Source organism: Prunus dulcis, chromosome 1 (assembly GCF_902201215.1).
Source record: "Prunus dulcis chromosome 1, ALMONDv2, whole genome shotgun sequence".
Lineage (NCBI taxonomy): Eukaryota > Viridiplantae > Streptophyta > Magnoliopsida > Rosales > Rosaceae > Prunus > Prunus dulcis.
Genome location: NC_047650.1, coordinates 28,060,720 through 28,086,184, shown reverse-complemented (window position 1 = coordinate 28,086,184; position 25,465 = coordinate 28,060,720). Strand labels below are relative to the sequence as shown.

Genomic DNA, 25,465 nt, shown 5'->3' with positions numbered 1-25,465 from the left:
TCGTTGACCAATTTAGTCGATATGTTTTCAATTTGGTCAATTTGGTATCGTTAGGCAATGTGACCCATTCCGTTAAAATTGCCGTTAAATAAACATGATAATCTTCTTCTCTTTTTACTTCACTTTTGAAACCTTGTTGTATTAATAATTGACACAAATTAATGTGCTAATCATCCAATTAAAACTACCCGCAAGTGCACAAATCTATTGGGGTATAGATTTGTAAGTACGGGATCGATCCCATGAGGAATTGTCGGCTTACTAAAAGTTCTAATTTGAGTACATAAAAAACACTTATTTAACACAACACATAGGTAAAATACAAAATTGGGAGCTAAGAGTGAATAAAGAAAAGTAAAAGAAATGAAACAAAATAAGAAACCAAAGATAAACACAAATAGCAATACTTATCACCTGTTTATCACCTTTCAATCACCTATTTATCACCTGGTGAACAGTTCGCAACCGATCGCTTGAACAGTGACGACCGGTCATTTTGAAACAGATTGTGATATGAAAACCAAAATGAAAGGCAACTGATTGCATTAACAGTGACAACCGGTCGTTTTGAAGCAGAGTGTGTGCTTTCTTTTCAGTTTCGACCTCTGTCCAGTGTTTGACTTATAACTTTCCAACCGTTTATCTAAATTTCACTTTCTTTATATGGTTGGATTCAGCACAAGAAAAATAAGAACTCATCGTCGACCAAATGTCAAAAATAATTACGGAAGTGATCAGAAACAGTAGAGAAAAAACATAACGTCTCAAACACACACCCACACACACAAAATAGTTGGGGGTGTTTGATTCAAGTGACCTAATTCTAATGCTTAAATGTAACCAAACTCTAATTTTAACAAGAGTGACAAAGATGAATATCAAAGTGTCACATCCCGGGATCGGCTCCGCCGTAGCACGATAGTGTCCGTTTTGGGCTCCCCTCTTTGCCCTCACGATTTTGTTTCTAGGAGCTCACAAGCAACTTCCCAGTGGGTCACCCATCATGGGATTGCTCTAGCCTTAACTCGCTTAACTTCGGAGTTCCCATGATTCCGAAGCTAGTGAGCTCCTAAAAGGCCTCGTCCTAGATGGAGGTAGGCATGTACATATAAGGCACATCACCCCCTCTCCGTTGGTCGATGTGGGATGTTACACAAAGTGTGACTTAAAATGTGACAAACACTGGGGTTTTTGCAATCCACCCTAAACAATCCTACCCATGTTCATGGACACTCAAGTAATGAACTCTAAATGTGTTGATGAAGATGTTTACAAATCAAGATCGGTTCTAGTGGCTCAAGACGCATTGATTCTCTCTAATATAAGTAAAGTGCGGGCTAGTGCTACAATACTCGTGCCTTCCCTATAATCAATCTAGGTGTGCTTAGTACTTCGATTTAATTACATGAAAAATCCATTAAGTTCAAAGAGAATATGAACATCACAAGAACCCTAATAGTATGATGTTTACATTAGGCATTCAAGAAACCAATTCAAAGAATGATTCTTAATCCATTTGTTGCTTAGGAAAACATAAGGGTACATATAATCCCAACAATCTCAATAAGCATGCTTTCAAAGGTGATCAATCAAAGAAAAACATACATCAAGGATAGATTATTTTAGTGAATGGAAATTCATCAACAACATCTAGAAATTCATAAACTTAAGCATAAAAACAATAGAGTATTTATGTTTAGGGCTTCAACCTAAGCCCTGGCTATGAAGTTTAGTTCCTCACACTTATTTCAAACACAAATATTCAAAATATAACTAGAAAGAATTTACAGAATTTGTGGAAGTGATGGAAGCTCAAGGTCTTCAATGGTGGAAATCTTTTTCCACTTCTTGCTTGGCTGCACCTTGTCTTCCTTCTCCAGCTTTCTAGCTCCAATCTCTGCTCAATTCTCTGAAAAAATGTCGAATTCCCCATTCTATGGGCTGATGCCCCTTTTTCTTTTGCTCATCCTCTCTCCTCCTTTCCAACTCACCCATCAATATTAAACTCCACCTTTGGTTAAAAGCCTTTAACCATTGTATCCTCCTTGTCTTCTTGCCATGATGAGGTTTTGTTTTTAAATACATTACAAAGGCTCCCTTTGTCTCAAAAAATCCCACTTCAATAAGGTAATTTATTGTTACCAAATGGTATGGTAACAAGTAGAAATAAGATGACATCAAGTGGAGGTGAAACTAGCCCAAAACAAATTTCCAGAGCTAGGATCAATTGTTGGATCGGTTGGCTGGACTATACTTGCTCAATGAAGCTCAAATTCGGATATGTTGTAGTCAACATCCATTGGAACAAGTTTCATGAAGATCTTCACCTTATCCAGGTATCGGAGAATGATGATCCAAGGCCAAGAAGTTGACCTAGGAAAATGAGCAAAACCAATAATACATTCTTAGCTCATTTTCATTCTAACCAAGGTAAAATCCATTAAAACACAAAAAGGAAGTAAAAAAAATTATAAAATGTCAAGAACTAACTCAAAATATTGGGTTAATAACATGATAAATCATGTGTAAAAATGAACCCAACAAACCTATAAACTTGTTTGAAATTAATTTAAAAACATATTAAAACTTTATTAGAACTAAAACATAGCACTAGAAAAAAGAAAAAGAAAAACAGGATGGGCGTGTCTGGGGAGGGGAGGGATCGGTTGAGTTGGGGAAGATCCTATTGTGTTAGAAAGTAAATATATTCTAGATAGGAAAGAAATCTGTAATATCCAATCCTTACCTTAAATGGTATTCCTAGATAGTAAGATTTCTTATTGTATAGGAAATACTCGTGTATATATATTCATGTGTTATTAATAAAATATCATTCAAGCCAAATATCTTTTTCTACATGGTATCAGAGCAGGCTTTGAAAACCTAGCTCCATTTTTTCTTTCTCTCGTCTCTCACACATGGGTGACGACAATTCCTCTACAAAGGGCGGCAGTGAAGCTGTTGACCCTCTTTTTCTCAACCATTCAGACCACCCCAGATTGGTTCTTTGTTCAAAGAAACTCAATGGTGACAACTACAACATTTGGTCTCGATCAATAGGCATTTTTTTCAGTGCCAAAAATAAATTGGATTCATAGATGGATCCATCAAGAAATCAAAGGCAGATAAGAAGCCTCTTGATTCTGCAGCATGGCAGCAGTGTAATGACATGATGGTGTCGTGGCTTTTGACTTCCCTGGAACCCGATGTGGCTGATAGAGTCATCTACTTATCCACCGCTCACGAAATTTTGGAGGACCTTCGCGAGTGTTTTTCTCAAAACAATGTCCCTCGTCTATTTCAAATCAATCTCGAGATCGCCTCTCTCACCCAAGTGCAACTTTCGATTGCTGCATACTACACCAAATTAAAGGGCTTTTAGGATGAGTTAGCATATTTCAATGAGGCCGCATCTTGCACATGTGGCTAACTAATAAGCTTATGCTATTTCTTATGGGATTAACCGAATCTTACAGTGCAATCCATGGCTAGATTTTGTTGATACAACCTCTCCCGAAGGCTCTACAAGCATATTCCTTCATCTTATAGGAAGAGAAACAGTGAAAACTTGGCTCCACCCGTCTTTCAGATTCGCATACTGCAGCCATGGCCGTTCTTAATGACTCTCACTCATATCCATGAGGAGATCGGCATCCACTTCACTGCACCTATTACAACTATGATAATCATACTCGAGATACCTGCTATCAACTTCATGGGTACCCACCTTACATCATCAATTGCCTCCCCACACCTCTTCTTCACACAAAAAACAAAACAAAACAAAAAGAAAAAAACAAAAAAAAAACCCATTTTGATGTTCTCTACAACAAAGCACCATCTTACCACCATATGAAAGTTTTTGCTTGCCTTGCCTATGCCACTTCAGTTCACCCAAGCTCTTAATTGGCTCATAGGGCCCACAAATCAGTCTTTATCGGCTACCCACTAAGACAAAAAGCTTACACACTCTACGACCTTGACACCTATAAAATCTTCACTAGTCGCGACATGCTCTTCCATGAAGACAAATTCCCTTTTTCCACTCATGACACACCAGCACCTACACATAACACCGGACCTATTTCCTTTATTGCCCTCTACTAGCCCAGACTTCCCCGACCTATTCCATTCGGCCCCCAACACCGACCCTTTTTCTTTCTCTGTCCTCCATCCGACACAAGCCCCAACACCACCTCGCCTCTTGACATCCCCATTCCCATGGACCCACCTTCTCTCGATAGCATGCAGGCCCTGCCCCACGACGACTTAGCCCCAGCCTAGCCGTCACATAAACCATCTGAGCCCACCCGTACCTCCTCCCGTATCAAGCAACCCTCCACATGCTTCAAGGATTTTGTTTACTTGTAGATGATTCTGCCCCCACATCATTCCTAGTCTTCACCGACCGGTCCAACACTAGATACTCGTTTTCACATCTGTAATTTTCTCTCTTACCATCGGAACTCACACAAGCATCTTTCTTTTGTTAACTCCATTAGTCGAAGTGTGAGGCCTTCTTCTTTTACAGAAGATAACAGTGATCCTCGCTGCTGCGAGACTATGGACTCCGAACTTGCTGCTCTTGCTACTAATCACACTTGGACACTTACTGCTTTGCCCTCCGGCAAATTTCCCATTGACTGTAAGTGGGTGTATAAGATCAAACATCGTGCTAATGGTTCTATCGAAGGCTAAAGCTTGCCTCGTTGCCAAAGGATTCACTCCCACATAGGGCCTTGATAATCATAATGGTTCTATCATGAAACTTTTTCTCCCACTACTAAGATGATCACAATCCATTGTCTCTTAGCTGTTGCTGCCAGTCAGTATTGGGTTATCCATCAACTCGATGTCCATAATGGTTTCTCCATGGTGATTTACACGAGGAAATCTATATGGGCATGTTTGGTAGGCCTCACTAACCTGGACTGGACAAAATAGCACTTAAAACCCATGTTTGGTAAGAGGGAGGACTAACTTAAATGAGACTATGCAGTCCAACAGTGAAAAAAATGGCTCACTAGCTCCTCTAATATAATGAGCCTAAAATGTGGTTCACAAAATAGTACTGTCGCTAAACTGAACAGGTGAGTCCAACACACTGGCCTGGCTTCTCTTCCCTGACGCCATTCATCACTTTCTCTTCCGCAACTTCCCTACCTCAACAAAATTGAAGCTCCAAGAAGTATATTTTCTTGATTGAAAAAACTAAAACTCCAAGATCTGATTGGACCCAACAATAAAAGAAAAAAAAACGTATTTTTAGAATTTCTTCCGATCCAACTCTGGAAACCCATCTCCTCCGACCCATCGTCGTCCACTGCATTGCCCCCAACCCCAGCAACATCAATGGCTCCCTCTCATTTCTCTGCCCCCAACCCCAGCAACATCTATTGGTTTATTTAAAAAAAAAAAAAAAAACCTGATATGGATTTGGTTGAAGAAAGAGAGGGGAAAGAGAGAAAAATAAGAAGAGAGAAGGAGGAGGGGAGGGGGGCTTTGTTGTCGAATAAAGAGGAGAGAAGGGAGGAGGATGGATGGAGAGAGGAAGAGAGGACGGAAGGGGTGGGTGGGGTTTGGGATATTTGTTTTGGGTTAAAAATATTATCTTTAAGAATATTAAAAATCAGCTTCTTTAAAAAAATATAAGAATTTTTATTTATTTATTATTGTTTTAAATCTTTGAATTGGGTTTCTTTGCAACATTTATTTATTTTAAGTCAAAATTCTTAATTAAATTTAAATATTATAAGAATTATTTTTTAGTCCAACACTGCACCAAACATAGGTCTTCACTATTTTTACAATCCAACTTCTTAGTCCGACGCAGCACCAAACGTAGGTCAGCACTTAATCCAGCTTAGTCCAATCCGAGCTAATCCAAGACAGTCCCAGGATTTAGTCCAGTCCATGACAGTCCGCCGTACCAAACGACCCCTATGTCTCCTCCTCTTGGTCTTCGGCGACAGGGGGAGAATCTAGTGTGTTGCCTCTACAAATCTCTTTATGGACTCAAACAGGCCTCTTGACAATGGTTTGCCAAGTTTACTAAAGTCATTCTTGTTGCTGGTTTTATTCAGTCAAAAGCCGATTATTCTCTCCGATTATTATTCTCACTCCTGCTAGCATGGTCTAGAAATTTAAGGACAGTCAAGTTATGTTGATATGATATTCTAATTACAGAACCTAACGATGCGACTATGTGAAGTGCTTTTAAATATAATATCTGTTTTGCAAAAGTGTTTAATTCTTATATATTTCTACTTGTTATAATTGTATATATGTAGTTATCTTCAGATAGTTGTTCGTTTCCGCCACTAAATATATTTATTGAAATATTTTTTACCACCCTAGTTTCTTCACAAGTGTCTTATTTTTTGACTAAAAATTGTTTAATTAAGGAGCTGTTGGCGTCAAACCAAATTTATAATCTTCCGAGGGAGGGCGTGACAGACTACTTCCAGAATCAAAAGCCATTAATTGCCGCCTATCTAACTTTCTTTCGGAAACACACTTATTAGATCGTACAATAGTGTAGGTTTATGTATTAGATATCGCATGCACTCCATTGTCCTGATTTTTTGTTGATGCTCATAATATGTATTTTAATATAATTAAATTTTTGATTAGGTGTGCTGGGTCTTCAGCAGGGAATTAGGGCTAAGGCCTTTGGTGATATAGGTTATGAGACATGCAGTTGTAAAGTAGTTGTTAATTTTTAAGTTTCGGACACCGGTGTGGTGCCTTCGAAGGCTCTCCGATGATTGTCAATACGGGTAGTAATTCTATAGCGGTAACAGTAATCTTTGGGAGAATAGTTACCCTTTTTACCTGGGACTGTTCCCTATTTATAGGGAAGTGAAAGTGGGAGCTTTGCACAAAGTTCCAATGTGGGACTCACAACAAGTCGTTGTGGTGGCGACACGTGTCCTGGAGATTAGGTTTGGCAGTTGGGAGCTTCGGCAGGTGTGGTTCTGATAGTGTGTCTCCAACTTAAAGGGGACTAGGTGTGGTAAAAATATTTTAGATAGGAAAGAATGTGTAATTGATTCATCATTATGTTACCTTAGAGGTATTCCTAAATAGTAGGAGAAGTATTTATAAGGAATAACGTGTATGTTATTCCTGTATATTAAGCAATATCATTTGTTGGGATCGTTTTTCTACATATTAGGAGATGGTCGGAGTTAGGGAGTTTCTTGACAGAGAGTAGAGAGTAGAGAGATGTTAAGGGTGGGTGGGAGGATTAGAGCAGGACGTGGCTGTGGCGAGGGCTTTTGGGTGTTGTGGGGAAAGAGAGTTGGGAAAAGGGAGAAGGGAGGGGGTGTTGCAATTGGTCTAGCTGCTTTTTAATTTTTTGAGCTTTTAAATATTTTTTTTTTTATATTTTTTTAAATTAAAAAAAATTTTATAAAAAATTTATTATTATCTTAGCAGTAGTTTAATGGGTCTATCACATTTTTTTTTTTTACTTTTTTATGGATCAGATTTGCCGAATTGAAAACATAGACACTAAATTTGTCAATAAACTAAAACACAGAGACAATTTTAGCTTGCCTTGTTCGGCAAAATAAAAATTTAAAGACATTTTTTTTTTTGGCGTGGAGCTTGAAGGCTCTCTTGGATTGGGCCTTCGGCAAGTGGATAGAGGTGGGCTCAAGGTGGGCTTCGGCAAGTAAGAAGGGCTAGGGTTTTTGAGGAGGGGGAGTATAAAAATAAGAGGGTGGCCACCATGCCGTTCGGCAGGTCTCATTCGGCAACTTGGAGTAGAGCAAAAATTTTGGAAATTCCACCTTGCCGTTCGGCAAGTCTTGGCAAGGCAATTTGGTGAGTGCTTGGGTTTTTGTTTTTTGGAGAGTGCTAGGGGTGCCATTTCGGCAATTTAGAGAGCTAGGGTATTGAGTTGGTGCCGTTTGGCAATTTGGAGAGCTAAGTTTGAGGTGCCGTTCGGCAAGGGGGGAGAATTTGATTCGGCAAGGCAGCTTGTTTTGGCAAGGCAGCAGCAAGGGTGGAGAATTGGATTTTGAAGACCCTTGCCGTTCGGCAAGGGTGATTGGAAATTCTTCTTCTTTTTTTGTCTTCGGCAGTTCTTGTTTCGGAAGGCACGGGGTTAGAGCCTTCAGCAAGGCAGCTGGGGGTGTTGAAGTGCTGTCCGAGGAGGTGTTGTTGAAGTGCCTGCTGAACCCTTGCCGATCGGCAAGGGTGTAGTGTGTTTGCTGTTTTCACGCTTCGACAAGGGGTGTAGTGTGAGCACGGGCTGGCGACGGGGGCTGGACAGGTTTGGCGACGGCTGGCAGTTGTGAGCACGGCTTCTGCAGATGCTGTTGTCCTTCGGCAGTAAGCAGCTAGGCTGTGCAGCTGCTTCGGCAAGGCTTCTAGGAAGGTCTTCGGCGCAGCAGCTGGTTCTGCCAGCTAGGAGGTGCTTCGGCAGGTTGTGTGCTTCGGTATAATCTCTTGTCCCTCTTATTTCATGCTTGCATAGCCCTTGCCGTTCGGCAAGGGTGTCTTGAGCAGATTTTTAATTTATTGACCGTTGTGTTGATCAAAGGTGATAGGCCCGAGCGAAATTGGAGCTAGGCCATTGGCAAGAGCAAGGCATTCTTTGAACGCCAGTCCCTTCGGTCGCCATTTGGTAGTTGGGCAATCCGTGGGCTGGGCCCTTTCATTTTTGAAGTGCAGCCGGGTCTCTTGGTGAGGGAAGTATTTACTTTTGGAGGCCACCATTTTGTTGCGGCTCAACCCTTGCCGTTCGGCAAGGGTGAGTTTCCTCTTTTTGCTGTCCGTGCCTCGTCTTTCTTCAAGCCCACCTAGGAGTTGTTGTGAAATGGGTTTGGGTGTCTTGATCAAATTTGGGCCCTAGCCTTGTAATAGGATTGGGCTTAAAAAGTAGTCTAGCATACTTGAAATTTTGGGGACTCCATTTTGTTTTTTCACGGGCCTTGCCGTTCGGCAAGGCCCCTAAATTTCCCTCAATTTTTTGTTTGTTTGTTTTGTTGTTTTTTGAAAATTGAATTTCAAATGGTGTGTAGGTACAAGGGATTTAAGAGGAAAGATGAAAGGGTGCTAGGGTTTGCCCGTGAATCGAGGCGTGGTACCCTTAGTTGGCTATTTAATAGGAACTTGGGGTGGTGAAGGCACCACACTTGAGTTGAGTTGAGAAAAATTGTGAGAATTTGAAGGAGTGGAGGCGATTTCTGGCGATAAGTTTGTGGTGGTGCTTGTGGCTGAGGTGATTTCCGGCGATCCCTTCGTGGTGCTACGAACAAGGTTAGACCTTATTTCGCTTGAACTTTTGAATTGAAATGTCTTGTTTTGCATGAACATGTTGAAGGCTAGGAAGAACACATTGAACATGAGCATGAACATGATGAACACGTTGAACATATGTATGGACATGTAGAATTCTTGCCTGGCATGAAGATTTGGCAAATTTCTTCTGTTGTTGTTGTTCGATCCTCCTTGCATGTGCATTAGTTCTGTTTTCTTGTTTTTGCATATTGTAGATGTCTGAAAGTTCTGATAGGGAAAGTCTTGACCCCCCTGCCTTTGGTGGGGATGATACTGAGAGTGAGGAGCCCAGCCAATATATATGTTCTGAAGAGGAGAGTTCAGAGACAGAGGGTATGGTAGAAGGCACTATAGAAAGTAGGATGATAGGGCCTGGGGGTGAGAGGGGTGAGCCATCCGAAGACTCTGGGTCAGCTGCATATAGGGAGATGCAATGAATTATATAGAGTTAGAGGCTATAGCGAACCGGGTTCTAGCCTTGCCCCAAACGCAAGAGGTGGGTTCGAGCAACCAGGCGTCACCATCAGGGTCTGTGGGTGTCCCGTTGCCGAGGCGGAATACGCTTACAGAAGCAAAATTGGCACAGCTGCGGACAGATTTTTGTGTGCCAGCCTATGTGGGCTTGAGGTTACCCACTGAGGATGATGTAGTCAGATATCCCTCGGATGGCTCCGTGATGATTTTCACAGATATGTATCGGCACGGCTTCAGACTACCCTTTCATCCATGGATGCAGATGATGTTGGCTAAGTTGGGGTATGCGCCGGGGCAATATAATCCCAACTTCTGGATTCTTCTGCATGGGGTGTATATTGCTTGGTGGTTGGCTGGGTTGGGGGAGCCAACGTTTGAGCAGTTCATGTACCTATCCTCCATTTTGAAGCAGCAGGGGAATTTTGGCTGGGTACAGGCTAATTGCCGAAAGGCGAGGGAGAGGGGCTATTTTATTGGACACAAGCCCACAACGCAAAAGTCCTGGAGGAACAGGTGGTGCATGGCCTATGGGGACTGGGAGAGTCCTCCATGGAAGAGCGTTGTCCAGCACATTCCTACCCACTTCCAGTCTATAGGTCCTTGGCCCCATCCCTTAAGATTGTCTAATGCTTGATTGTGTTGTTTTGGCTCTTATTTTTGGTTCTGTACTTTGTCTGTGCCAGTGTAAATGGCTAAGTAGTTTCTAACTCTTGATGCAGGTTCAGTGAAGTGGGGCCCAATCTCCAAGGAGCAAGAAGACGAGGTTGAGTGGGTGAGGGCGCAGCTATCAGAGACTCAGCGTGAGTGTGGGAACCTTGTCACGCAGAAGAATTTGTTTGAGTCCGGACTACTGCAAGGAAGTGAGTACCTGGGTTAACCTTTTGTTTGTGTGCTAAGCCTTTGTGAGATTGACTAATGTAATTGTGTTGTTTGTTTTGACAGTGGCTGGCATCATAAGGGGGAGCACGAAGGTGGCCGTAGACATTGATGAGGCCGAGATGCAGAAGCGGCTGAGGGAGTCTCGGGCCAAGAAAGCTGAGAAGAGTGCTGGAAAACGACCCAGAGATGATGATGAGGGTCGGGTTGCGGACGTGCTGGGCAAGAGGAAAGCCTTAGAGGAGGCGCATCAGCATGTGATGGGGCCGATGCCGAGACTTCCGCCCTTTGATCTGCAGGCACCGCCGAAGCTACCCTTCGGCATGGAGGATGTGTTTGCTGAAGGGGTAGAGAAGGTAGACTTTGGCAGGCTACGCCAGCAGAAGAAGGAAGTGAACCTGGCTATGCACCGGTAGGAGGTGCCTTTGGTGAACGTCTTCCTGGAAGGCGTGAAGAGCGACCCTGAGGCTCTAGTGAGGACCCCAGCCTCTTCCTTCATAGACCGGGCCCAAAAGACGATACTCACCTCGGCCTATGTAAGTGTTTAGGCCCTTTTTTGTGTGTATTTGTGTTGGATTATTCTTGTTTGGAATGACTGGCATTGTTTTGTTTTGCAGGCCTTTGGCGAGATGTATGCAGCATGGCCAAGGCTGACAAGGAGATCCAGAGGCTGAAGAGGCGGGATGAGCTGGCCAAGAGCAAGATAGCTGAGTCGCAGGAGGCCATCCGAGAGAAGAACGCCATACTGGTGCAAAAGGCGGCCCTGGCCAATGAGGTGGAGGAGCTGAAGAGATCGAAGGCCGAGGAGGTGGCTGCTGCCCCAGTCGAGGCGATCGAGTCCTTCCAAACCTCAGAGGAGCAGAAGAGCTACATCATAAATCGACTGGTTGATGAGCAGCTTCGCTGGGAAGATAGGTTGGTTAGGTTCAACCCCTCGGTGGAGATTAACTTTGACACCAGTGGAGCCTCCTGCACAGACCCCTCCTGCTGATGCTAGCGCTCCAACACCTGAGGCGGAGCCGGCTACTGAGGATGCCCCTTCGACCGAGTCTTGAAGGCGTTGCCTTCGTTATGTAGTATAGTTATTTTGTACTCTAGTGATTGTGTTGGAACACTTGTTTATTTTGTTTATTTTGGTTATGTATGAACACTTTTCCTTGCGTGGAGCAGGGTTTTCATTTATGATATGGAACTTGGTATGATATTAATTGTGTTCGTAAAAATAAAAACAATGTGAGTGCATGAGAATGAGCCGGAGTCAGGCATTTCATTGAAATAGATGCCGAAAGGCAGAAGGTACAAGTGGTCTAGGGTCTAGATACCTTCCTTCTACCTTATAGTAAATAATCAAGACCAAAGTATTGTCCTAGGGTCTGGATATGTTTACTTGTAGTAGTACTTGAGGTGGTCAGCGTTCCAGGGGTGAGGCAGCGTCTTGCATGTGGGATTGCGAAGCTGATAAGTGCCGGGGCGGCAGATTTTGATAATCTCATAAGGACCTTCCCATGTAAGGCCGAGGGTACCTTCGTTGGGATTTTTGGTAGCCAAGGAAACCTTGCGCATGACCCAGTCCCCCATTTTGAAAGCACGGGTCTTGACTCGGGAGTCGTAGTATTTGGCGATGCGTTGTTTGTACGCGACATTGCGCATGCTTGATTGGTCACGGAGCTCGTCAATGAAGTCGAGGTTGAGGGCTAACTGCTCGTCATTGGCCTTGGCATCGTAAGTGGAGGTTCGGTATGTGGGCTGGCCAATCTCTACCGATGCTACGGCCTCGGTTCCAAATGATAGAGAGAACGGCGTTTCACCGGTGGATGTGCGGAAGGTGGTGCGGTAGGACCAGAGTACTTCCGGGAGTAGTTCTGGCCAGCAGCCCTTGGCTTTGTCAAGTTTTGTCTTGAGGGTCTTCTTGATAATTTTGTTCACGGCTTCGACCTGGCCATTGGACTGAGGATGGGCTGGGGAGGCGAAGCATAGACGAATCTTTAGGTTGGAACAAAATTGTTTGAATTTGGCATTGTCAAATTGCCGGCCATTGTCGGTGACGATGGAGTTGGGGATGCCGAAGCGACATACAATACTTTGCCACACAAAGGATTCGATGCGAGCCGCAGTGATAGTGGCCAAGGCCTCATCCTCAGCCCACTTGGTGAAGTAGTCTACGGCCACAACTGCATATTTGACCTGGCCCTTGCCCTCTGGCATAGGTCCAATGAGATCCAGTCTCCATCGGGCAAATGGCCAAGGGCTGACCATGGCAGTCAACGGTTCAGCCGGGAGTTGTGGAATGTTGGCAAATCGCTGGCACTTGTCGCATTTCTGGGTGAAGGCCTGGGCGTCAGTGTGGAGCGACGGCCAGAAGTATCCTTGGCGGATTGCCTTATGGGCCAGCGAGCGCGCGCCCGAGTGGTTACCGCAGATGCCTTCATGGATTTCTCGGAAGACATAGTGACCCTCCTCTGGAGTCAGGCATCTTAGGTAAGGAAGGCTGAAACCCCGCTTGTATAAGGAGACGTTTATGATTAGGTATCGGGCAGAGCGATGGCGAACGCGTCGTGCCTCGGCCGGATTAGCCGGTAGTGTTTGGTTCTGTAAGAGCTGGAGGATGGGGTCCATCCATGTAGGGCTGTGATCAATAGTGCAGATGAGTGGGGCTTTTGTGCTGGGTTGGGCCAAAAACTCGATGTGGATGTGGCGACCTATTCCTTGCTCCAAGGCTGATGCCAACCTGGCTAGTGCATCGGCATGGCTATTCTCTGAGCGTGGCACTTGCTTGATAGAGTGGGCGTGGAAGGTTGCCAGCAAGTGCCGAGCGTGCTGGAGGTAAGCCGTCATAGAGGCATCCTTGGCCGTGAAGTCCTGGTTGACCTGGTGGACCACGAGCTGTGAGTCGCTGAAGATCTGAATTTGCCTGGCGTCCATCTCTTTGGCTAGGCGAAGGCCAGCTAAGAGTGCTTCATATTCAGCCTCATTGTTGGAGGCTTGGAATTTGAAGCGGAGGGCATACTCGAGGGCAACCTTGTCTGGGGAGACGAGAACGAGGCCGGCCCCACACCCCTGGGCATTAGAAGAGCCATCTACGAATAAAGTCCACAGGGGCTGGGTTAGATCGAGAGTGCTTTTGGTGGGGGTTTGGTCCTGGCTCGGAGAGGGATTGGGTTCGGTTATGAGCTAGGTAGCTGCTGAAGCTTGGGGCTCCGTGAATTCAGATAAGAAGTCAGCAACGGCCTGCCCCCTCATAGCCGGGCGGGGTTTGTAATGAATATCAAACTCGCCAAGTTCAATGGCCCATTTAACCAGTCGCCCAGAAGTTTCTGGCTTCTGCAACACCTGTCGGAGCGGTTGGTTGGTTAAGACATGGATGGTGTGAGCTTGGAAATATGGTCGGAGGCGTCTAGCCGAGACGACCAGGGCGAACGCCAATTTTTCGATGTCTGGGTATCGAACTTCGGCATCTTGCAATGCCTTACTGACATAATGCACTGGGTGTTCCGCGTTATCCTTTGATCGAATGAGCACAGAGCTAACAGCCGAAGCTGAGACGGAGAGATAAATCACGAGGATGTCTCCGTGCTCAGGGGTTGACAATAAAGGGGCCCGGCCCATATACTCCTTCAGCTCGCTGAAAGCCGTTTCACACTCGGCAGTCCAGGTGATGTTTCGCTTAGTGCCCTTAAGGGCCTTGAAGAATGGGGCGCAGCGGTCAGTGGCCTTGGAGATAAATCTAGTCAGGGCAGCAACACGCACTGTAAGGCTTTGGATATCCTTGACCGTCTTAGGTATTGTCATATCTAAGATGGCCTGGATCTTTTCTGGATTGGCCTCAATACCCCTCTGGCTGATCATGAAGCCAAGGAATTTGCCGGAAGCCACCCCGAATGCACATTTGGTGGGGTTAAGCCTCATTTTGTACTGCTTCAGGATGGTGAACATGGTAGAGAGGTTGGGGATGTGTTGGTCAGCTGTGCGACTCTTGACTAGCATGTCGTCGACATAAACCTCCATGGTATTGCCAATCAGTGGGGCGAAAAGGTGGTTCACCAGTCGCTGGTACGTAGCCCCAGCGTTCTTGAGGCCAAAGGGCATCACCTTATAATAGTAGAGGCCTCGGTCCGTGATGAAAGAGGTGTGGGCCTGATCTTCGGGGTGCATGAAGATCTGGTTGTATCCTGAATAAGCATCCATGAAGCTAAGGAGGGCGTGGCCCGCCGTGGCGTCGACTAGCTGGTCAATGCGGGGTAGGGGGGAAGCTGTCCTTGGGGCATGCCCGATTAAGGTTGGTGTAGTCGACACACATGCACCAGCCCTTTCTTGGTTTACGAACCATCACGACATTGGCCAGCCATGTGGGATAGTAAACCTCCCTGATGAATCAGATACTACTCAATCGATCCACCTCCGCCCTCATGGCCTCATAGCGCTCAGGGTCATAAGCGCGACGCTTCTGTCGCACTGGTCGGACGGCAGGATTGACGCTAAGTTGATGGGATATGATGTCTGGTGATATGTCAAGCATGTCATTGTAGGACCATGCAAAGACTTCGGAGTTGAGGCGGAGGAAGGCGACCAGGTCAGAGCGAAGCTCTGGTGAAATGGTGGTGCCGATCCGGACCTGTCGATCCGGGATGTCGTCATGAAGGGTAACCAATTCCAGGTCCTCCATAGGTTCGGCCTGTGGTGTGATGGACTCCTCCCTTGGGTCCTCAGGTGGTACTGTGCCAGCTTGAGGAGGGGCGGGAGCCTTGGTTATTGCAAGGGCTTCACTCCTATGTTGGCGATTGGTGGATTTGACGGCTGAAGCATAGCAGCTTCGGGCTCCGAGTTGGTCGCCACGCACCGTGCCTGGGCCATTAGGAGTGGGAAACTTCAACAGTAGCATATGCGTGGAAATAAAAGCCCTCATTTGGGCCAAGGCTGGGCGGCCGAGGATGACGTTGTAGGCTGTGGGGCAATCGACGATAAGGAAGGGGGTAGTGATCGTCGTCCGCTGGGGTGCGGCCCCAATTGATATAGGGAGATGAATGCTGCCAATGGGCTGGACCACATCACCCGAGAAGCTCACAAGGGGTGTGATGCTTCGATCGAGTAGGTGGGACGGGACCTAGAGTTCATTGAAGGCCTCGGCAAACATCACACTGACTGAGCTGCCAGTGTCCACCAGTATACGCCCAACGTCGAAGTTAGAAATGTCAGCCCGGATAATGAGTGGATCGTCATGGGGGAGGATAACACCACGCTCCTCCTCCTCGTAGAAGGTAATGGGGGCCCAGCCAGACCTGTGGGTCTTCGGCAAGCGTCCCTGCTCGGTGCTGAAGACCTGGTGCGCATAGGTGGAGCGGACATAATGTTTGATGGAGTTGTTGGAGGTGCCGGCCAGGGTAGGGCCTCCGCTGATGGTGGAGATCATGTTGATTTGGCGCTGGTGAGGGTTAGGCGGGGCTGGTATGTTGCGCACGTAGTTGTCCAGCTTCCCTTCCCTGATGAGCCCTTCAATTATGTTGCGCAACGCAACACAAGACTCAGTGTCATGGCCGCTGAATTGATGAAAGCGGCAGAAGACCCCGTGTTTGGCATAGGCTTGTTGGATGGTCTTCGGGGGGGTGGCTTGGGGATGATGGGGGCTTCACGCACCAGGACGTTCTCATAGGTGGTGTTGAGGGTCGTAAAAACCTCGAACCTGGGCCTGGGTGTGAAGGGAAGGGGGGCCCGATCACTAGTCTTAGGAGGATTGCCTCCGCTAGAATGGTGGTGGTTGCCATGTCTGCCACGTTTGTTATTGCCGAAGGGATGCTGGTAGCTATCCTTCCGCTTATGTTGTTGGTTGTCCTGGGCACTCGGGGTAGGGGTAGAATGCCGAGGTGGGGCTGGGGCGAGTGTTGGAGCAGGTGGAGGGTCGGCGAAAGTGTTGCGCGCTAGGTTGGCTGGGCCACGCTTGGAATTGAAGTATTCAGCCTTAGCATGGATCGCCGCCTGCTTCATTAGCTCTGTGTATGTGTTCCAACTATTGCTATGAACCAGGTAGCGGAAGTTGGATTCGCGGAGGCCGCTCTTAAAAGAGCCGAAGGCAGCGCGATCGTCAGTGTCTGGGCAGCGGGAGTATTCATGACTGAACCGAGCTGCATATTCCCGAAGGGGTTCGTCCTCAGCCTGCCTAAGCATGTACAAGTCGTCGACAGAGTATAGGCGATCAGTCTGGTTTTGCCGAGATTGGTTGATGGCTGCGATGTTGTTCGCTCTCCAGGCGCCGGACCTTTTCGAAGAGGAGCCTCATGGCCGGGTCGGCATGAGGGAGAGTTTCAGGTGCCAAAGGTCTGGGGACGGGGCGAACAGGGGCTGGGGAATGTTCCCAATCTTCCAGCGTCTCAGTGTGGTAAGTTGGCCAGGTCTCTGAATTATAGAATTCCCAACTATCCGAGTCCCCGACACCTTCGCCGTTGGGTACGTGGACGGGGGCTGGTGAAGGGCCCAGATGTGTCACCTGTGGGTCCTCGAGGTTGACAGGGATAAGGATCGGCCCCGGCTGACGGTCTGAGATGCGATCCCTGTAATCTTGATAGATCCTGACTGGCTCATGGGGCCGGTCCTTTGGTAGGGGAACGCAAAAGAGTCGTGACTGGGTTAGCTCCGGATGAAGGTGGTCTTTACCCTTGCGGAGCCTAGATTGGGCCGGGGCGCTGTGGCTGGAATGTGCTGGCTGGTTCGGCTGAGTATGCCCAACGTTCTGGGTGAGGTCTTGTTGGGCATCCTGGGCGCGAGTCCTCTCTTGGTTCCGCTTTAGAGCACGATAGTCATGCTCTAGCTTAGCATTCCGGCAATGAAGATGCTCGTATTTCTCCGACATCTTGGTAATACTGTCGCGGAGGCGCTCCACTTCTGCGTGGAGAGTGGCATCTCTCGGAGATTTCCTTCGGGAAGTACCCTCGCGGGGGGTATGGTGCTGGGTATCGCGGCTATCCTCGGTCGGCATAGCAGAGTGTGGGGTGAAGAAGAGGCAATGGGGCCTGATGGGTGAAGGAGCCAGCTGAGCTAATAAAGAAAGAGGGGATTCAAGTGTCGAATTCCCACAGACGACGCCAAACTGTTGATGCTCAAAATGGCCCGGCCAATATTGAGTCCAACTTAGTGATTAGGTGTGCTGGGTCTTCAGCAGGGAAGAGGGCTGAGGCCTTTGGTGAAATAGGTTGGTGAGACCTGCAGAAGATAAAGTAGGAGAAGCAATCGTTAAGCTTCGGACACCGGTGTGGTGCCGGCCGAAGGCTCTCCGATGCCTAAGTCAGTTACGGGTAGTAATTCTGGCAGAGTAACAATAAAAGTGGGAGAATAGTTACCCTTTTTACCTGGGTACTGTTCCCTATTTATAGGGAAGTGAAAGTGGGAGCTTTGCACAAAGTTCCAATGTGGGACTTTGCACAAGTCGTTGTGGTGGCGACACGTGTCCTGGAGATTAGGTTTGGCAGCTGGGAGCTTCGGCAGGTGTGGCACCTCGGAAGTGTGTCTTCCTTCGGCAGGGGAGAAGGCCCAGCTGCCTTGGTGCTAGTCGCTTTGATGCTGGGTCTGCTCGGTTCATTATGGTGTAAACATTTTTAAAGAAAAAGATAGAAAGGTGATGAAACTCTTAGAGGAGATATAGGGCTTAGCTTGTGTTTTCTTAAATTTTAAGCTAGTTTTGTAATCGAGGTAGGAGTTTCTTGGGGGGCCTTTTACGGGGATTGATTTAATTAAATTTCATGAGCATTATATTATGCATGGTATTACAATTTGGTTGAAGTTCCCTGTATTGGATGTTTACGTATTCTTAACTATTTGAACAATGTTGACATAATTATATATACATTGGTGATGTTTTAAATGGTTACATTGTTGTGAAGGATATGTGAAAGGCATAATTATATCATGTCATCGAAATTGACTGGAATTGTTGGGTTGAGAAAATAATGATGGAAAAAGAGAATGGAAATGATCTTTTGTGTAGTTGAGTCTAACTTTTGGCAGGTACCAGATCTCAGGGATCCCACAGTGCACATGGTTTTTATTGGGTGATACGGGACTGGCGATAGGGAATTAGACAAAATGACTAACAAAAGGGGATTTATGGGATGATTGAGATGGGGGTTAGTTCATATAAATAGGCATTCGGGACCAAGTGGTATAAGCATGGTATGGGACGTGCAAGTCTGCTTGTCTAGTTATATGAATTAATGGGATTAGATGAAGAGCGTTCATGCATTAATTTTATTAATGTGATATTTGGCTGTGTGATTGTATGTCACTTAATTTAGTTATATCAATTTACCGTGAAAAGGTTTATGAACCTACTGAGCTGTGGTTTCGATCACCCCCTAACAAATTTTGCAGGTACTGAACCTGAAATCTATTGTGATGATTTTGGCATATCTATAGAGTGTATTGTGTACATAGCTTGTGGATGAATAATGAGCTACTCTTTTAGTGAACTCTTGAGTAGTTCTAACTTGTAAAATAATGTAAAAATTATAAAATTTCAGATATTTTCGTTTCCGCTGAATATTTTATGTGAAATATTTATTTTATTTATTTAAATGTTTCTTCACATTTTAGTTATTTTTTATTATTAAATGATACAATTAAGGTGTGAATCACGTCTTAACCCAAAGTTACATAAATCCGTGGGTTAGGGCGTGACAGACTACCTCACATGAATGCTACTCTCCAGGTTGTTCGGTATCTCAACTTTAATTCGGGTCAAGGTTTGCCTTTTCAGTAGGACAATAAGTTAGGTTTAATTGTTTATTGTGATTCGGATTGGGCTGGTTGTCCTCTAACCCATCGTTCAACTAGCGGATAATATGTATTCTTGGGTAATTCATTAATTTCTTGGCGAACAAAGCGATAGAAGACAATTTCATTATCCGCAGCTAAAGCTGAATATAGGGCAATGGCTAGCACATGTTGTAAGGTTACTTGGTTACGTTTTTTGTTGCAAGATTTACACTTGCCATCTTCATGAGCATCCCGTATGTATTGTGAAATCAGGTAGCACTACATATAGCGGCAATCCCAATCTTTCTCGAGAGAACACGACATATGAAGATGGATTGCCATTTTATTCGGGACAAAATACTTGATGGTATTGTTTCTACATCGCATGTGACTCTTCACAACAACTAGCTGATACATTTACAAAACCATTGGGCAAGTAGAAGTTTTCAGTTATGTTATGCAAATTGGACGTTCTTGATATTTACTCTCCAACTTAAAGGGGACTATTAAAAGTAAAAATATTTTAGATAGGAAAGAAATGTGTAATTGATTCATATCCAATCCTTACCTTAGATGGTATTCCTAAATAGTAGGATTTCTTATTGTATAAGGAATACTCGTGTATGTATATTCCTGTGTTATTAATAAAATATCATTCAAGCCAAATATCTTTTTCTACATATTAGGAGATGGTCGAGAGTTAGGGATTGTTCTTGAGAGAGAGAGAGAGAGAGAGAGAGAGAGGTAAGGGTGAGGTGGGTGGATTAGAGTTCATACGTGGCTGTGGCTTGGGGCTTTTGGGTGTGGGTGGGGAAAGTAGGTTGGGAGAAAGGGAGAAGGGAGGGGGTGTTGCAATTGAGATGCTTTGCTTTTTAATTTCTTTGAGCTTTTAAATATTTTTTTATTTTATATTTTTTTAAATTAAATTCAAATATTTATAAAAAATTTATTATTATCTTAGCAGTAGTTTAATGGATTAATCACATTGACTAACAATACTAAACGCATGGATCAGATTTGCCGAATTGAAAACATAGACACTAAATTTGTCAATAAACTAAAACACAGAGACAATTTTAGCATTTAAGCCTTATAATTAATTGGTTTCAAATTTTAATATATAAATTTGGTTTTTGTTTAACTACAGCAGTCATAATTTATTATCAAAATAAAAATAAATAAAGACATTACATATTGATGTATGTTACACACATACTTGCTTGGGGTGCATTTGGTGTTTATGTCAAAGTGGTCTTCTGATGTTGTGCTTGTGAATAAAGAGGAGACATTGAGGGCATTTTGGGTACATGTGATCTAAACTCCTTGGACATATTCGCAATCCGATTCGAGCACTGTTAAAAATTTGGACAGCTTACACTTGTTTCCAAACTCAACGAAACTTTATAAAAGCAGTTAACCATCTGATACGCGTTTCTGCTGCGAGATGTAAACTGAACTAAGCAGGGTTTATACTTCAAACAAACTTAACGGTCAGGCCGAGTCTTTATCCGCCAAAATTATCACAAAGCTCTGCCAAATATTGTCAAATGTACAAGCTTCTCAAAACCGGCCATGACAATCTCTATCCTGTCCTCAGAATCCACTTCCAAAACCCAAAATTTCTCATACCAATTTCGCAATTTCACAGCCTCAGCGAAACCCTAGCTCCCAATCCAAAGCTGGACTTCATAGTGAATGAAGTTAAGGAGCTTCAATCGTCAAAAGACTCAAAACCCACATACAAGATCACCCAATTGGCTTCAGACACCGATGACCCGTCCGATCGGGGAAGCCTGACGAATGTGGAAGATTGTACGGTGCAGATTTCGCATCCGTGGCGGGAATGGGTGGAGCTGATGGAGTGCTTGTTGAAAAGAGGCTACTTTGAAGGAGACGAAAACCCGTTTCGGAATGCTGAACTGGGTCCAAAGGAATCGAATCGTATACGAACAGCATGCCTGAATTTTGCTCGGGACCGTTGTAGTCTTACAAGGTAATGATGATGTTTTGGTTTTGAGGAGAGTATGAATTATAAAGTTCTTTTCTTTTCCTTTTTGAGGTTATGAATTTAATAAACGATATGCATTTGAATATAAAGCATGGGATGAAATGTTTTTTCTATTTGGGTATTTCAATTGTTATGCAACCTCAGCAGGAGATTTCGTGGTTGGAGTTAGAAATAACACTAGCTTGTTTTGTTTTATCATTACCATCAATTTTCCACGTGCTTGCATTTTCATATCACTGCTGTATGCGTGTGTGTGTTTGCTCTTTTGTTATCTTGTTTCTGTAACCTGGAAGCAGGTTGATATGAGATTTTTCCCAATGCACTGAAGTTCTCCTTGCTTTGGTCTCATGAAAGCTAATTGCACATGAGCTCACCTTATCTGGATACCATAGATTCATATCCGCCGTATCAAGATAGATTTAGAACCAAGGGTTGTTTGTGGAGAATCCAGTCTTTGGTTTTCAGGAGGGCATATGTTATTTACTGATTTTGCTTTGAAACCTGATAATTTTATTCTAGACCTTATTTCATTAAATTCCTTTTGTGGCCAGGCTATTGTCAAGGAAAGATATCCGGACCATTGCAGGATGTGGATGCCCGAGCTTAGATAGGAAAGTTGTCAACTCGGGAAAGCGTCTAAGGGCACATGTGGGCATTAATGAAGGAGATGTACGTGCTTAGTCTCTGAGTGTTTTCAGCCCTCTTCCATTTATTAATGAATTCTCTCGTTCTCAAAATCTTAAGTACTACTTTAGAAATTCAAAAAGTATTTGGCATCCAATTAACCTTTCAGTAGAAAAAAAGCTTGAGATATAATCGTCATATCTAATAAGAACAGGCATTTTAGTAGGTCTGCAGCTCCTGCAATTTGAGAGGAGAATGTGAGAGAGCATATGTGAAGGCACGTGAAGATGAAGGTGGGCGTACTGTGGATGTCATGCGTTTCTTGTTAACGTATGGGCTTGATCCCATTACTGGTACAGTGGAGAACAAGCCATGTCTAAACCAAATGGTCAAAGAATCAGTGAGAAGGCTACTGAAAGAGATGGTAGATTACAGCAATGAGAACCTTGACTCCAATCTCCCAAAGTCTACAAGTACAACCATGAAAAGGGTTGCATCAATGCCAAACCATTCAATTTCACAAGAAAAATTGCAGATAAATGTTCCAATGAAGCAAGGCGACTGGCTTTGCCCCAAGTAATTTGACAGCTGATCTTCTTGTTTATGATTATTGAATCTTGATAAGTTGTTTTACCCTTCTTAGTATTCCGTTTGGCAGATGCAACTTCCTAAACTTCGCCAGAAATATCAAGTGCCTACGTTGTGATGAACTTTCTGAAGAAAGACTGGCAAAACTAAGGGAGGATCAGGATCATCTTCCATTGAAGAAGGGCGACTGGATATGTGACAAGTAATAGCTGCTATGATCTTAACTTTCTTCCACATGTAGTTCCATTTCTTATTGAGACATCATATTTTCTTTACAGATGCAATTTCTTAAACTTTGCGAAGAATGGTAGATGCTTACAATGCAAAGAGAAGCCTCCAAAGCGGCATATAAATCCTGGAGAGTGGGAATGCGACTCGTGAGTTTTTCTGAATCAAGTGATTCCAGATTTATACTATACTTGTATATGACTAAATATCCGTTTTTGGTGCAGTTGCAATTATATTAACTTTAGGAGAAACATGGTGTGCTTAAAATGTGATCATAAAAGACCTAAGGCAGCACATTCTTCAGAGGCTTCTGCTGAACCTGTACGTGAAGATGGAGGCTACCCTAATAATAACAGTTTGAGTTTTGTCGGAGGTGACTCTGACGTTAATGATCAATCATATGCGTTGCAATATAGGCAAAGTCAAGATAGAGGTGTCGGCATGTGGAGATTTGTGGATGAAGGAGATGACGACCGTAGTCAGTTAAAGTCATGGAATGAGGCTTCTAGATTTGTAGATTTCCCCATTGCAGGAGGTAAGACCGAGCTGTCTCAGAATCCGCAGAAGAGGGACAAATGGAAGTTGAAGATGTTAGAGAGGAGCAAAGGCGGCATGAGGGATATGGCAAACGATGATGGATCTAGGTCTGCCAGTATGCCAAGAAGCTTAGAGCTTTCTGATTGCACAGATGATGAAGAGATGTCTGACTGGTTTGGGGATGGAAAGCTAGAAACAGCTAGTGCTCTATCTGAACCTAAGAAATACGATTTTTGAATTGAAATCTTTTTAGGTGCATATTTGTATCAATTTGATTTTGAACACAGGCCATATAAGCTTTTTGAATTCAAATAATCTACATAACCTTTGAGGAAGATAAATTACCACACAATACTATCAACTTTCATGATACATAAGATTGAAGTTTAACAGTCTTATTATTACAGAGGATGAGTTACACACAGTACAGTTTGGTGAGGTGGTATTTTTTACAGCTCAAAGTGATTGACCAAAGCTTTGCCATCCAATCCTTTCTTGAAGAACCTTTGCATGAACTCTGAAAACGTGAACTCTCGGTAAAGTGGCAGTTTCTCGGGCGCGACCAGCTCTGGCAATGGACCATAGGTGCCCTCTCTATTGCTTGGATTGAAAAACACTGCAGTTGACACCCGTGGCTCGCGGTTTGAGTTTGCCAACACCCGATGATCTACACTCTTGTATTCCCCGTTGGACATAATCTGCAAATCAATCAACCCCAATTTAAAGATTAAAAGTAAAAATAAAACGACCGCTCCCGTTAGATTATTGCTTGTATTTTACACTTACCTGAAGTAAATCTCCAACGTTGATAACAAGAGCGCCTGGGACGGGTTTCACGTCCACCCAACCCTCACCGTGCTTAACCTGCAACCCACCCATGTGGTCCTGAAGCAGCAAGGTCAACACTCCCGGGTCAGAATGAGATGTAAGCCCCACCGTCAGATCAGGCTGGGGGCAGTACGGGTAGTAATGGCCCACCATCACCCTCCCTCCCAGACACGTCATCTCCTTCAACCTCCCCGCGCTCAATCCCAACCCTTCACTCACCAACTCCATCAGCGCCTCTCCCAGCCGTAGGATCTCCCCGTCCCACCCAACAATCTCGTCCCGACAAATCTCCGGCACTTCTTCAGGAACCGCCGGAATGGGTCCCAGCCTTACTTGAAGCGTGTCCCTCCAGCTGGCGGCTTTTGAGCTGTACAGGTCGACGTTGGACAGATAAGATACGCCCGTGCCCATCTCTCTGCTGTAGACCGGCGCTTTGACCTCCGTCGGCTGCTCGTGGAAGGCCTTGATGCTGGCAATCGTACGGTCCAGAACCGCAGACGGGATGCCGTGGTTGGTGATCTGGAAGAAACCGAATGTTCGGCAGGCGCGGCTGATTTGTTGGACGATGGATGAGCGGCGATGGGTGTGAAGATCGGAGAGGTCGATGGTGGGGATCGGTTGTTGCTGGGTTTGGGGTTTAGTATGGGGTCGGAGGTCGGGTAGTGTTTCGGGCGGGTGGATAAAGAAACGGGGGATGGAGGTGAGGCCGGAGTCAACGAGGCCTTTGACTCCGAGCTTGGATTGATCGAATTGCTTGACTTGTTGAGCTCTATCATAATCCTGTTGGCCGATCACGGTGGTGTTGGCCGCCATGGTTTTGTGGGTCGGGTAGGGTGCCTGTGTTTCAGTTGTCATCTCTTCTTGTAAGAATTTAAGCAAGGAAGTAGAAGTAGATAGTAGATACGATACACGCGGTCATGATTAGAACCAGTAATTCAATAATAGCAGGGACGAAAGTTCAAATGGCACGGCATTGACCAACAAACACTCCCATATTTCTTCCTTTCCTTGCTCAACACACGATCAGCAAAAGTTGAGTGGAGTGGAAGCAATAATTCTAGGCAAAACGACACTTGTATTAGTGTGGTTAAAAACAAATTAGGAATTTCCTAGGGAAATTGAGAAGTGTCCTCAAATTGTTTGGAATCCTCAAATACAAATTAGGGATTTTTTTTGGGCCTTTTAGGGTTTAATTAAAAATTCTCATGTGTGCGTAAAATTTAATCGATTGAAAGAGCTGATTACACAACCAAAATGATGAAGAGCATAGGA

General features: G+C 44.7%; 4 protein-coding genes across 4 annotated transcripts; 1 reads left to right on the top strand and 3 right to left on the bottom strand.

Annotated features, from left to right (window-relative positions):
- Nucleotides 1-12,024: 12,024 nt before the first annotated feature.
- LOC117617714 lies at nucleotides 12,025-14,826 on the bottom strand. The gene is made up of 2 exons (XM_034347213.1): nucleotides 13,939-14,826; nucleotides 12,025-13,698 (listed from the first exon to the last, which is right to left on the bottom strand). Exons 1-2 carry the CDS (start codon nucleotides 14,824-14,826, stop codon nucleotides 12,025-12,027), a joined length of 2,562 nt encoding a protein of 853 aa, XP_034203104.1.
- A 916-nt stretch (nucleotides 14,827-15,742) lies between these two features.
- On the bottom strand, nucleotides 15,743-16,800 carry LOC117617711. The gene is made up of 2 exons (XM_034347205.1): nucleotides 16,319-16,800; nucleotides 15,743-16,175 (listed from the first exon to the last, which is right to left on the bottom strand). Exons 1-2 carry the CDS (start codon nucleotides 16,798-16,800, stop codon nucleotides 15,743-15,745), a joined length of 915 nt encoding a protein of 304 aa, XP_034203096.1.
- A 4,001-nt stretch (nucleotides 16,801-20,801) lies between these two features.
- LOC117629674 lies at nucleotides 20,802-23,712 on the top strand. The gene is made up of 6 exons (XM_034362614.1): nucleotides 20,802-21,373; nucleotides 21,940-22,057; nucleotides 22,239-22,588; nucleotides 22,671-22,802; nucleotides 22,879-22,977; nucleotides 23,053-23,712. Exons 1-6 carry the CDS (start codon nucleotides 20,928-20,930, stop codon nucleotides 23,600-23,602), a joined length of 1,695 nt encoding a protein of 564 aa, XP_034218505.1. The 5' UTR covers nucleotides 20,802-20,927; the 3' UTR covers nucleotides 23,603-23,712.
- On the bottom strand, nucleotides 23,657-25,326 carry LOC117630475 (1-aminocyclopropane-1-carboxylate oxidase homolog 1-like). Its single transcript, XM_034363511.1, has 2 exons — nucleotides 24,152-25,326; nucleotides 23,657-24,063 (listed from the first exon to the last, which is right to left on the bottom strand). The coding sequence occupies exons 1-2, from the start codon at nucleotides 25,046-25,048 to the stop codon at nucleotides 23,815-23,817; spliced, it is 1,146 nt and encodes a 381-aa protein (XP_034219402.1). The 5' UTR covers nucleotides 25,049-25,326; the 3' UTR covers nucleotides 23,657-23,814.
- Between the last annotated feature and the right edge of the window lie 139 nt (nucleotides 25,327-25,465).

What these genes read in the sequence shown, in the direction of transcription:
- LOC117617714 (XM_034347213.1), bottom strand. Translation starts at nt 14,826, where the DNA reads ATGGATGCTTATTCAGGATACAACCAGATCTTCATGCACCCCGAAGAT. An exon ending in CAGAAACTTCTGGGCGACTG is followed by an intron (nt 13,699 to 13,938) that starts GTTAAATGGGCC and finishes TCTAATGCCCAG; the next exon opens with GGGTGTGGGGCCGGCCTCGT.
- LOC117617711 (XM_034347205.1), bottom strand. Translation starts at nt 16,800, where the DNA reads ATGCTTAGGCAGGCTGAGGACGAACCCCTTCGGGAATATGCAGCTCGG. An exon ending in CCCTTCACACCCAGGCCCAG is followed by an intron (nt 16,176 to 16,318) that starts GTTCGAGGTTTT and finishes TCATCAATTCAG; the next exon opens with CGGCCATGACACTGAGTCTT.
- LOC117629674 (XM_034362614.1), top strand. Translation starts at nt 20,928, where the DNA reads ATGTACAAGCTTCTCAAAACCGGCCATGACAATCTCTATCCTGTCCTC. An exon ending in GGCGACTGGCTTTGCCCCAA is followed by an intron (nt 22,589 to 22,670) that starts GTAATTTGACAG and finishes TCCGTTTGGCAG; the next exon opens with ATGCAACTTCCTAAACTTCG. An exon ending in GGAGAGTGGGAATGCGACTC is followed by an intron (nt 22,978 to 23,052) that starts GTGAGTTTTTCT and finishes TTTTTGGTGCAG; the next exon opens with TTGCAATTATATTAACTTTA.
- LOC117630475 (XM_034363511.1), bottom strand. Translation starts at nt 25,048, where the DNA reads ATGACAACTGAAACACAGGCACCCTACCCGACCCACAAAACCATGGCG. An exon ending in ACGTTGGAGATTTACTTCAG is followed by an intron (nt 24,064 to 24,151) that starts GTAAGTGTAAAA and finishes ATTGATTTGCAG; the next exon opens with ATTATGTCCAACGGGGAATA.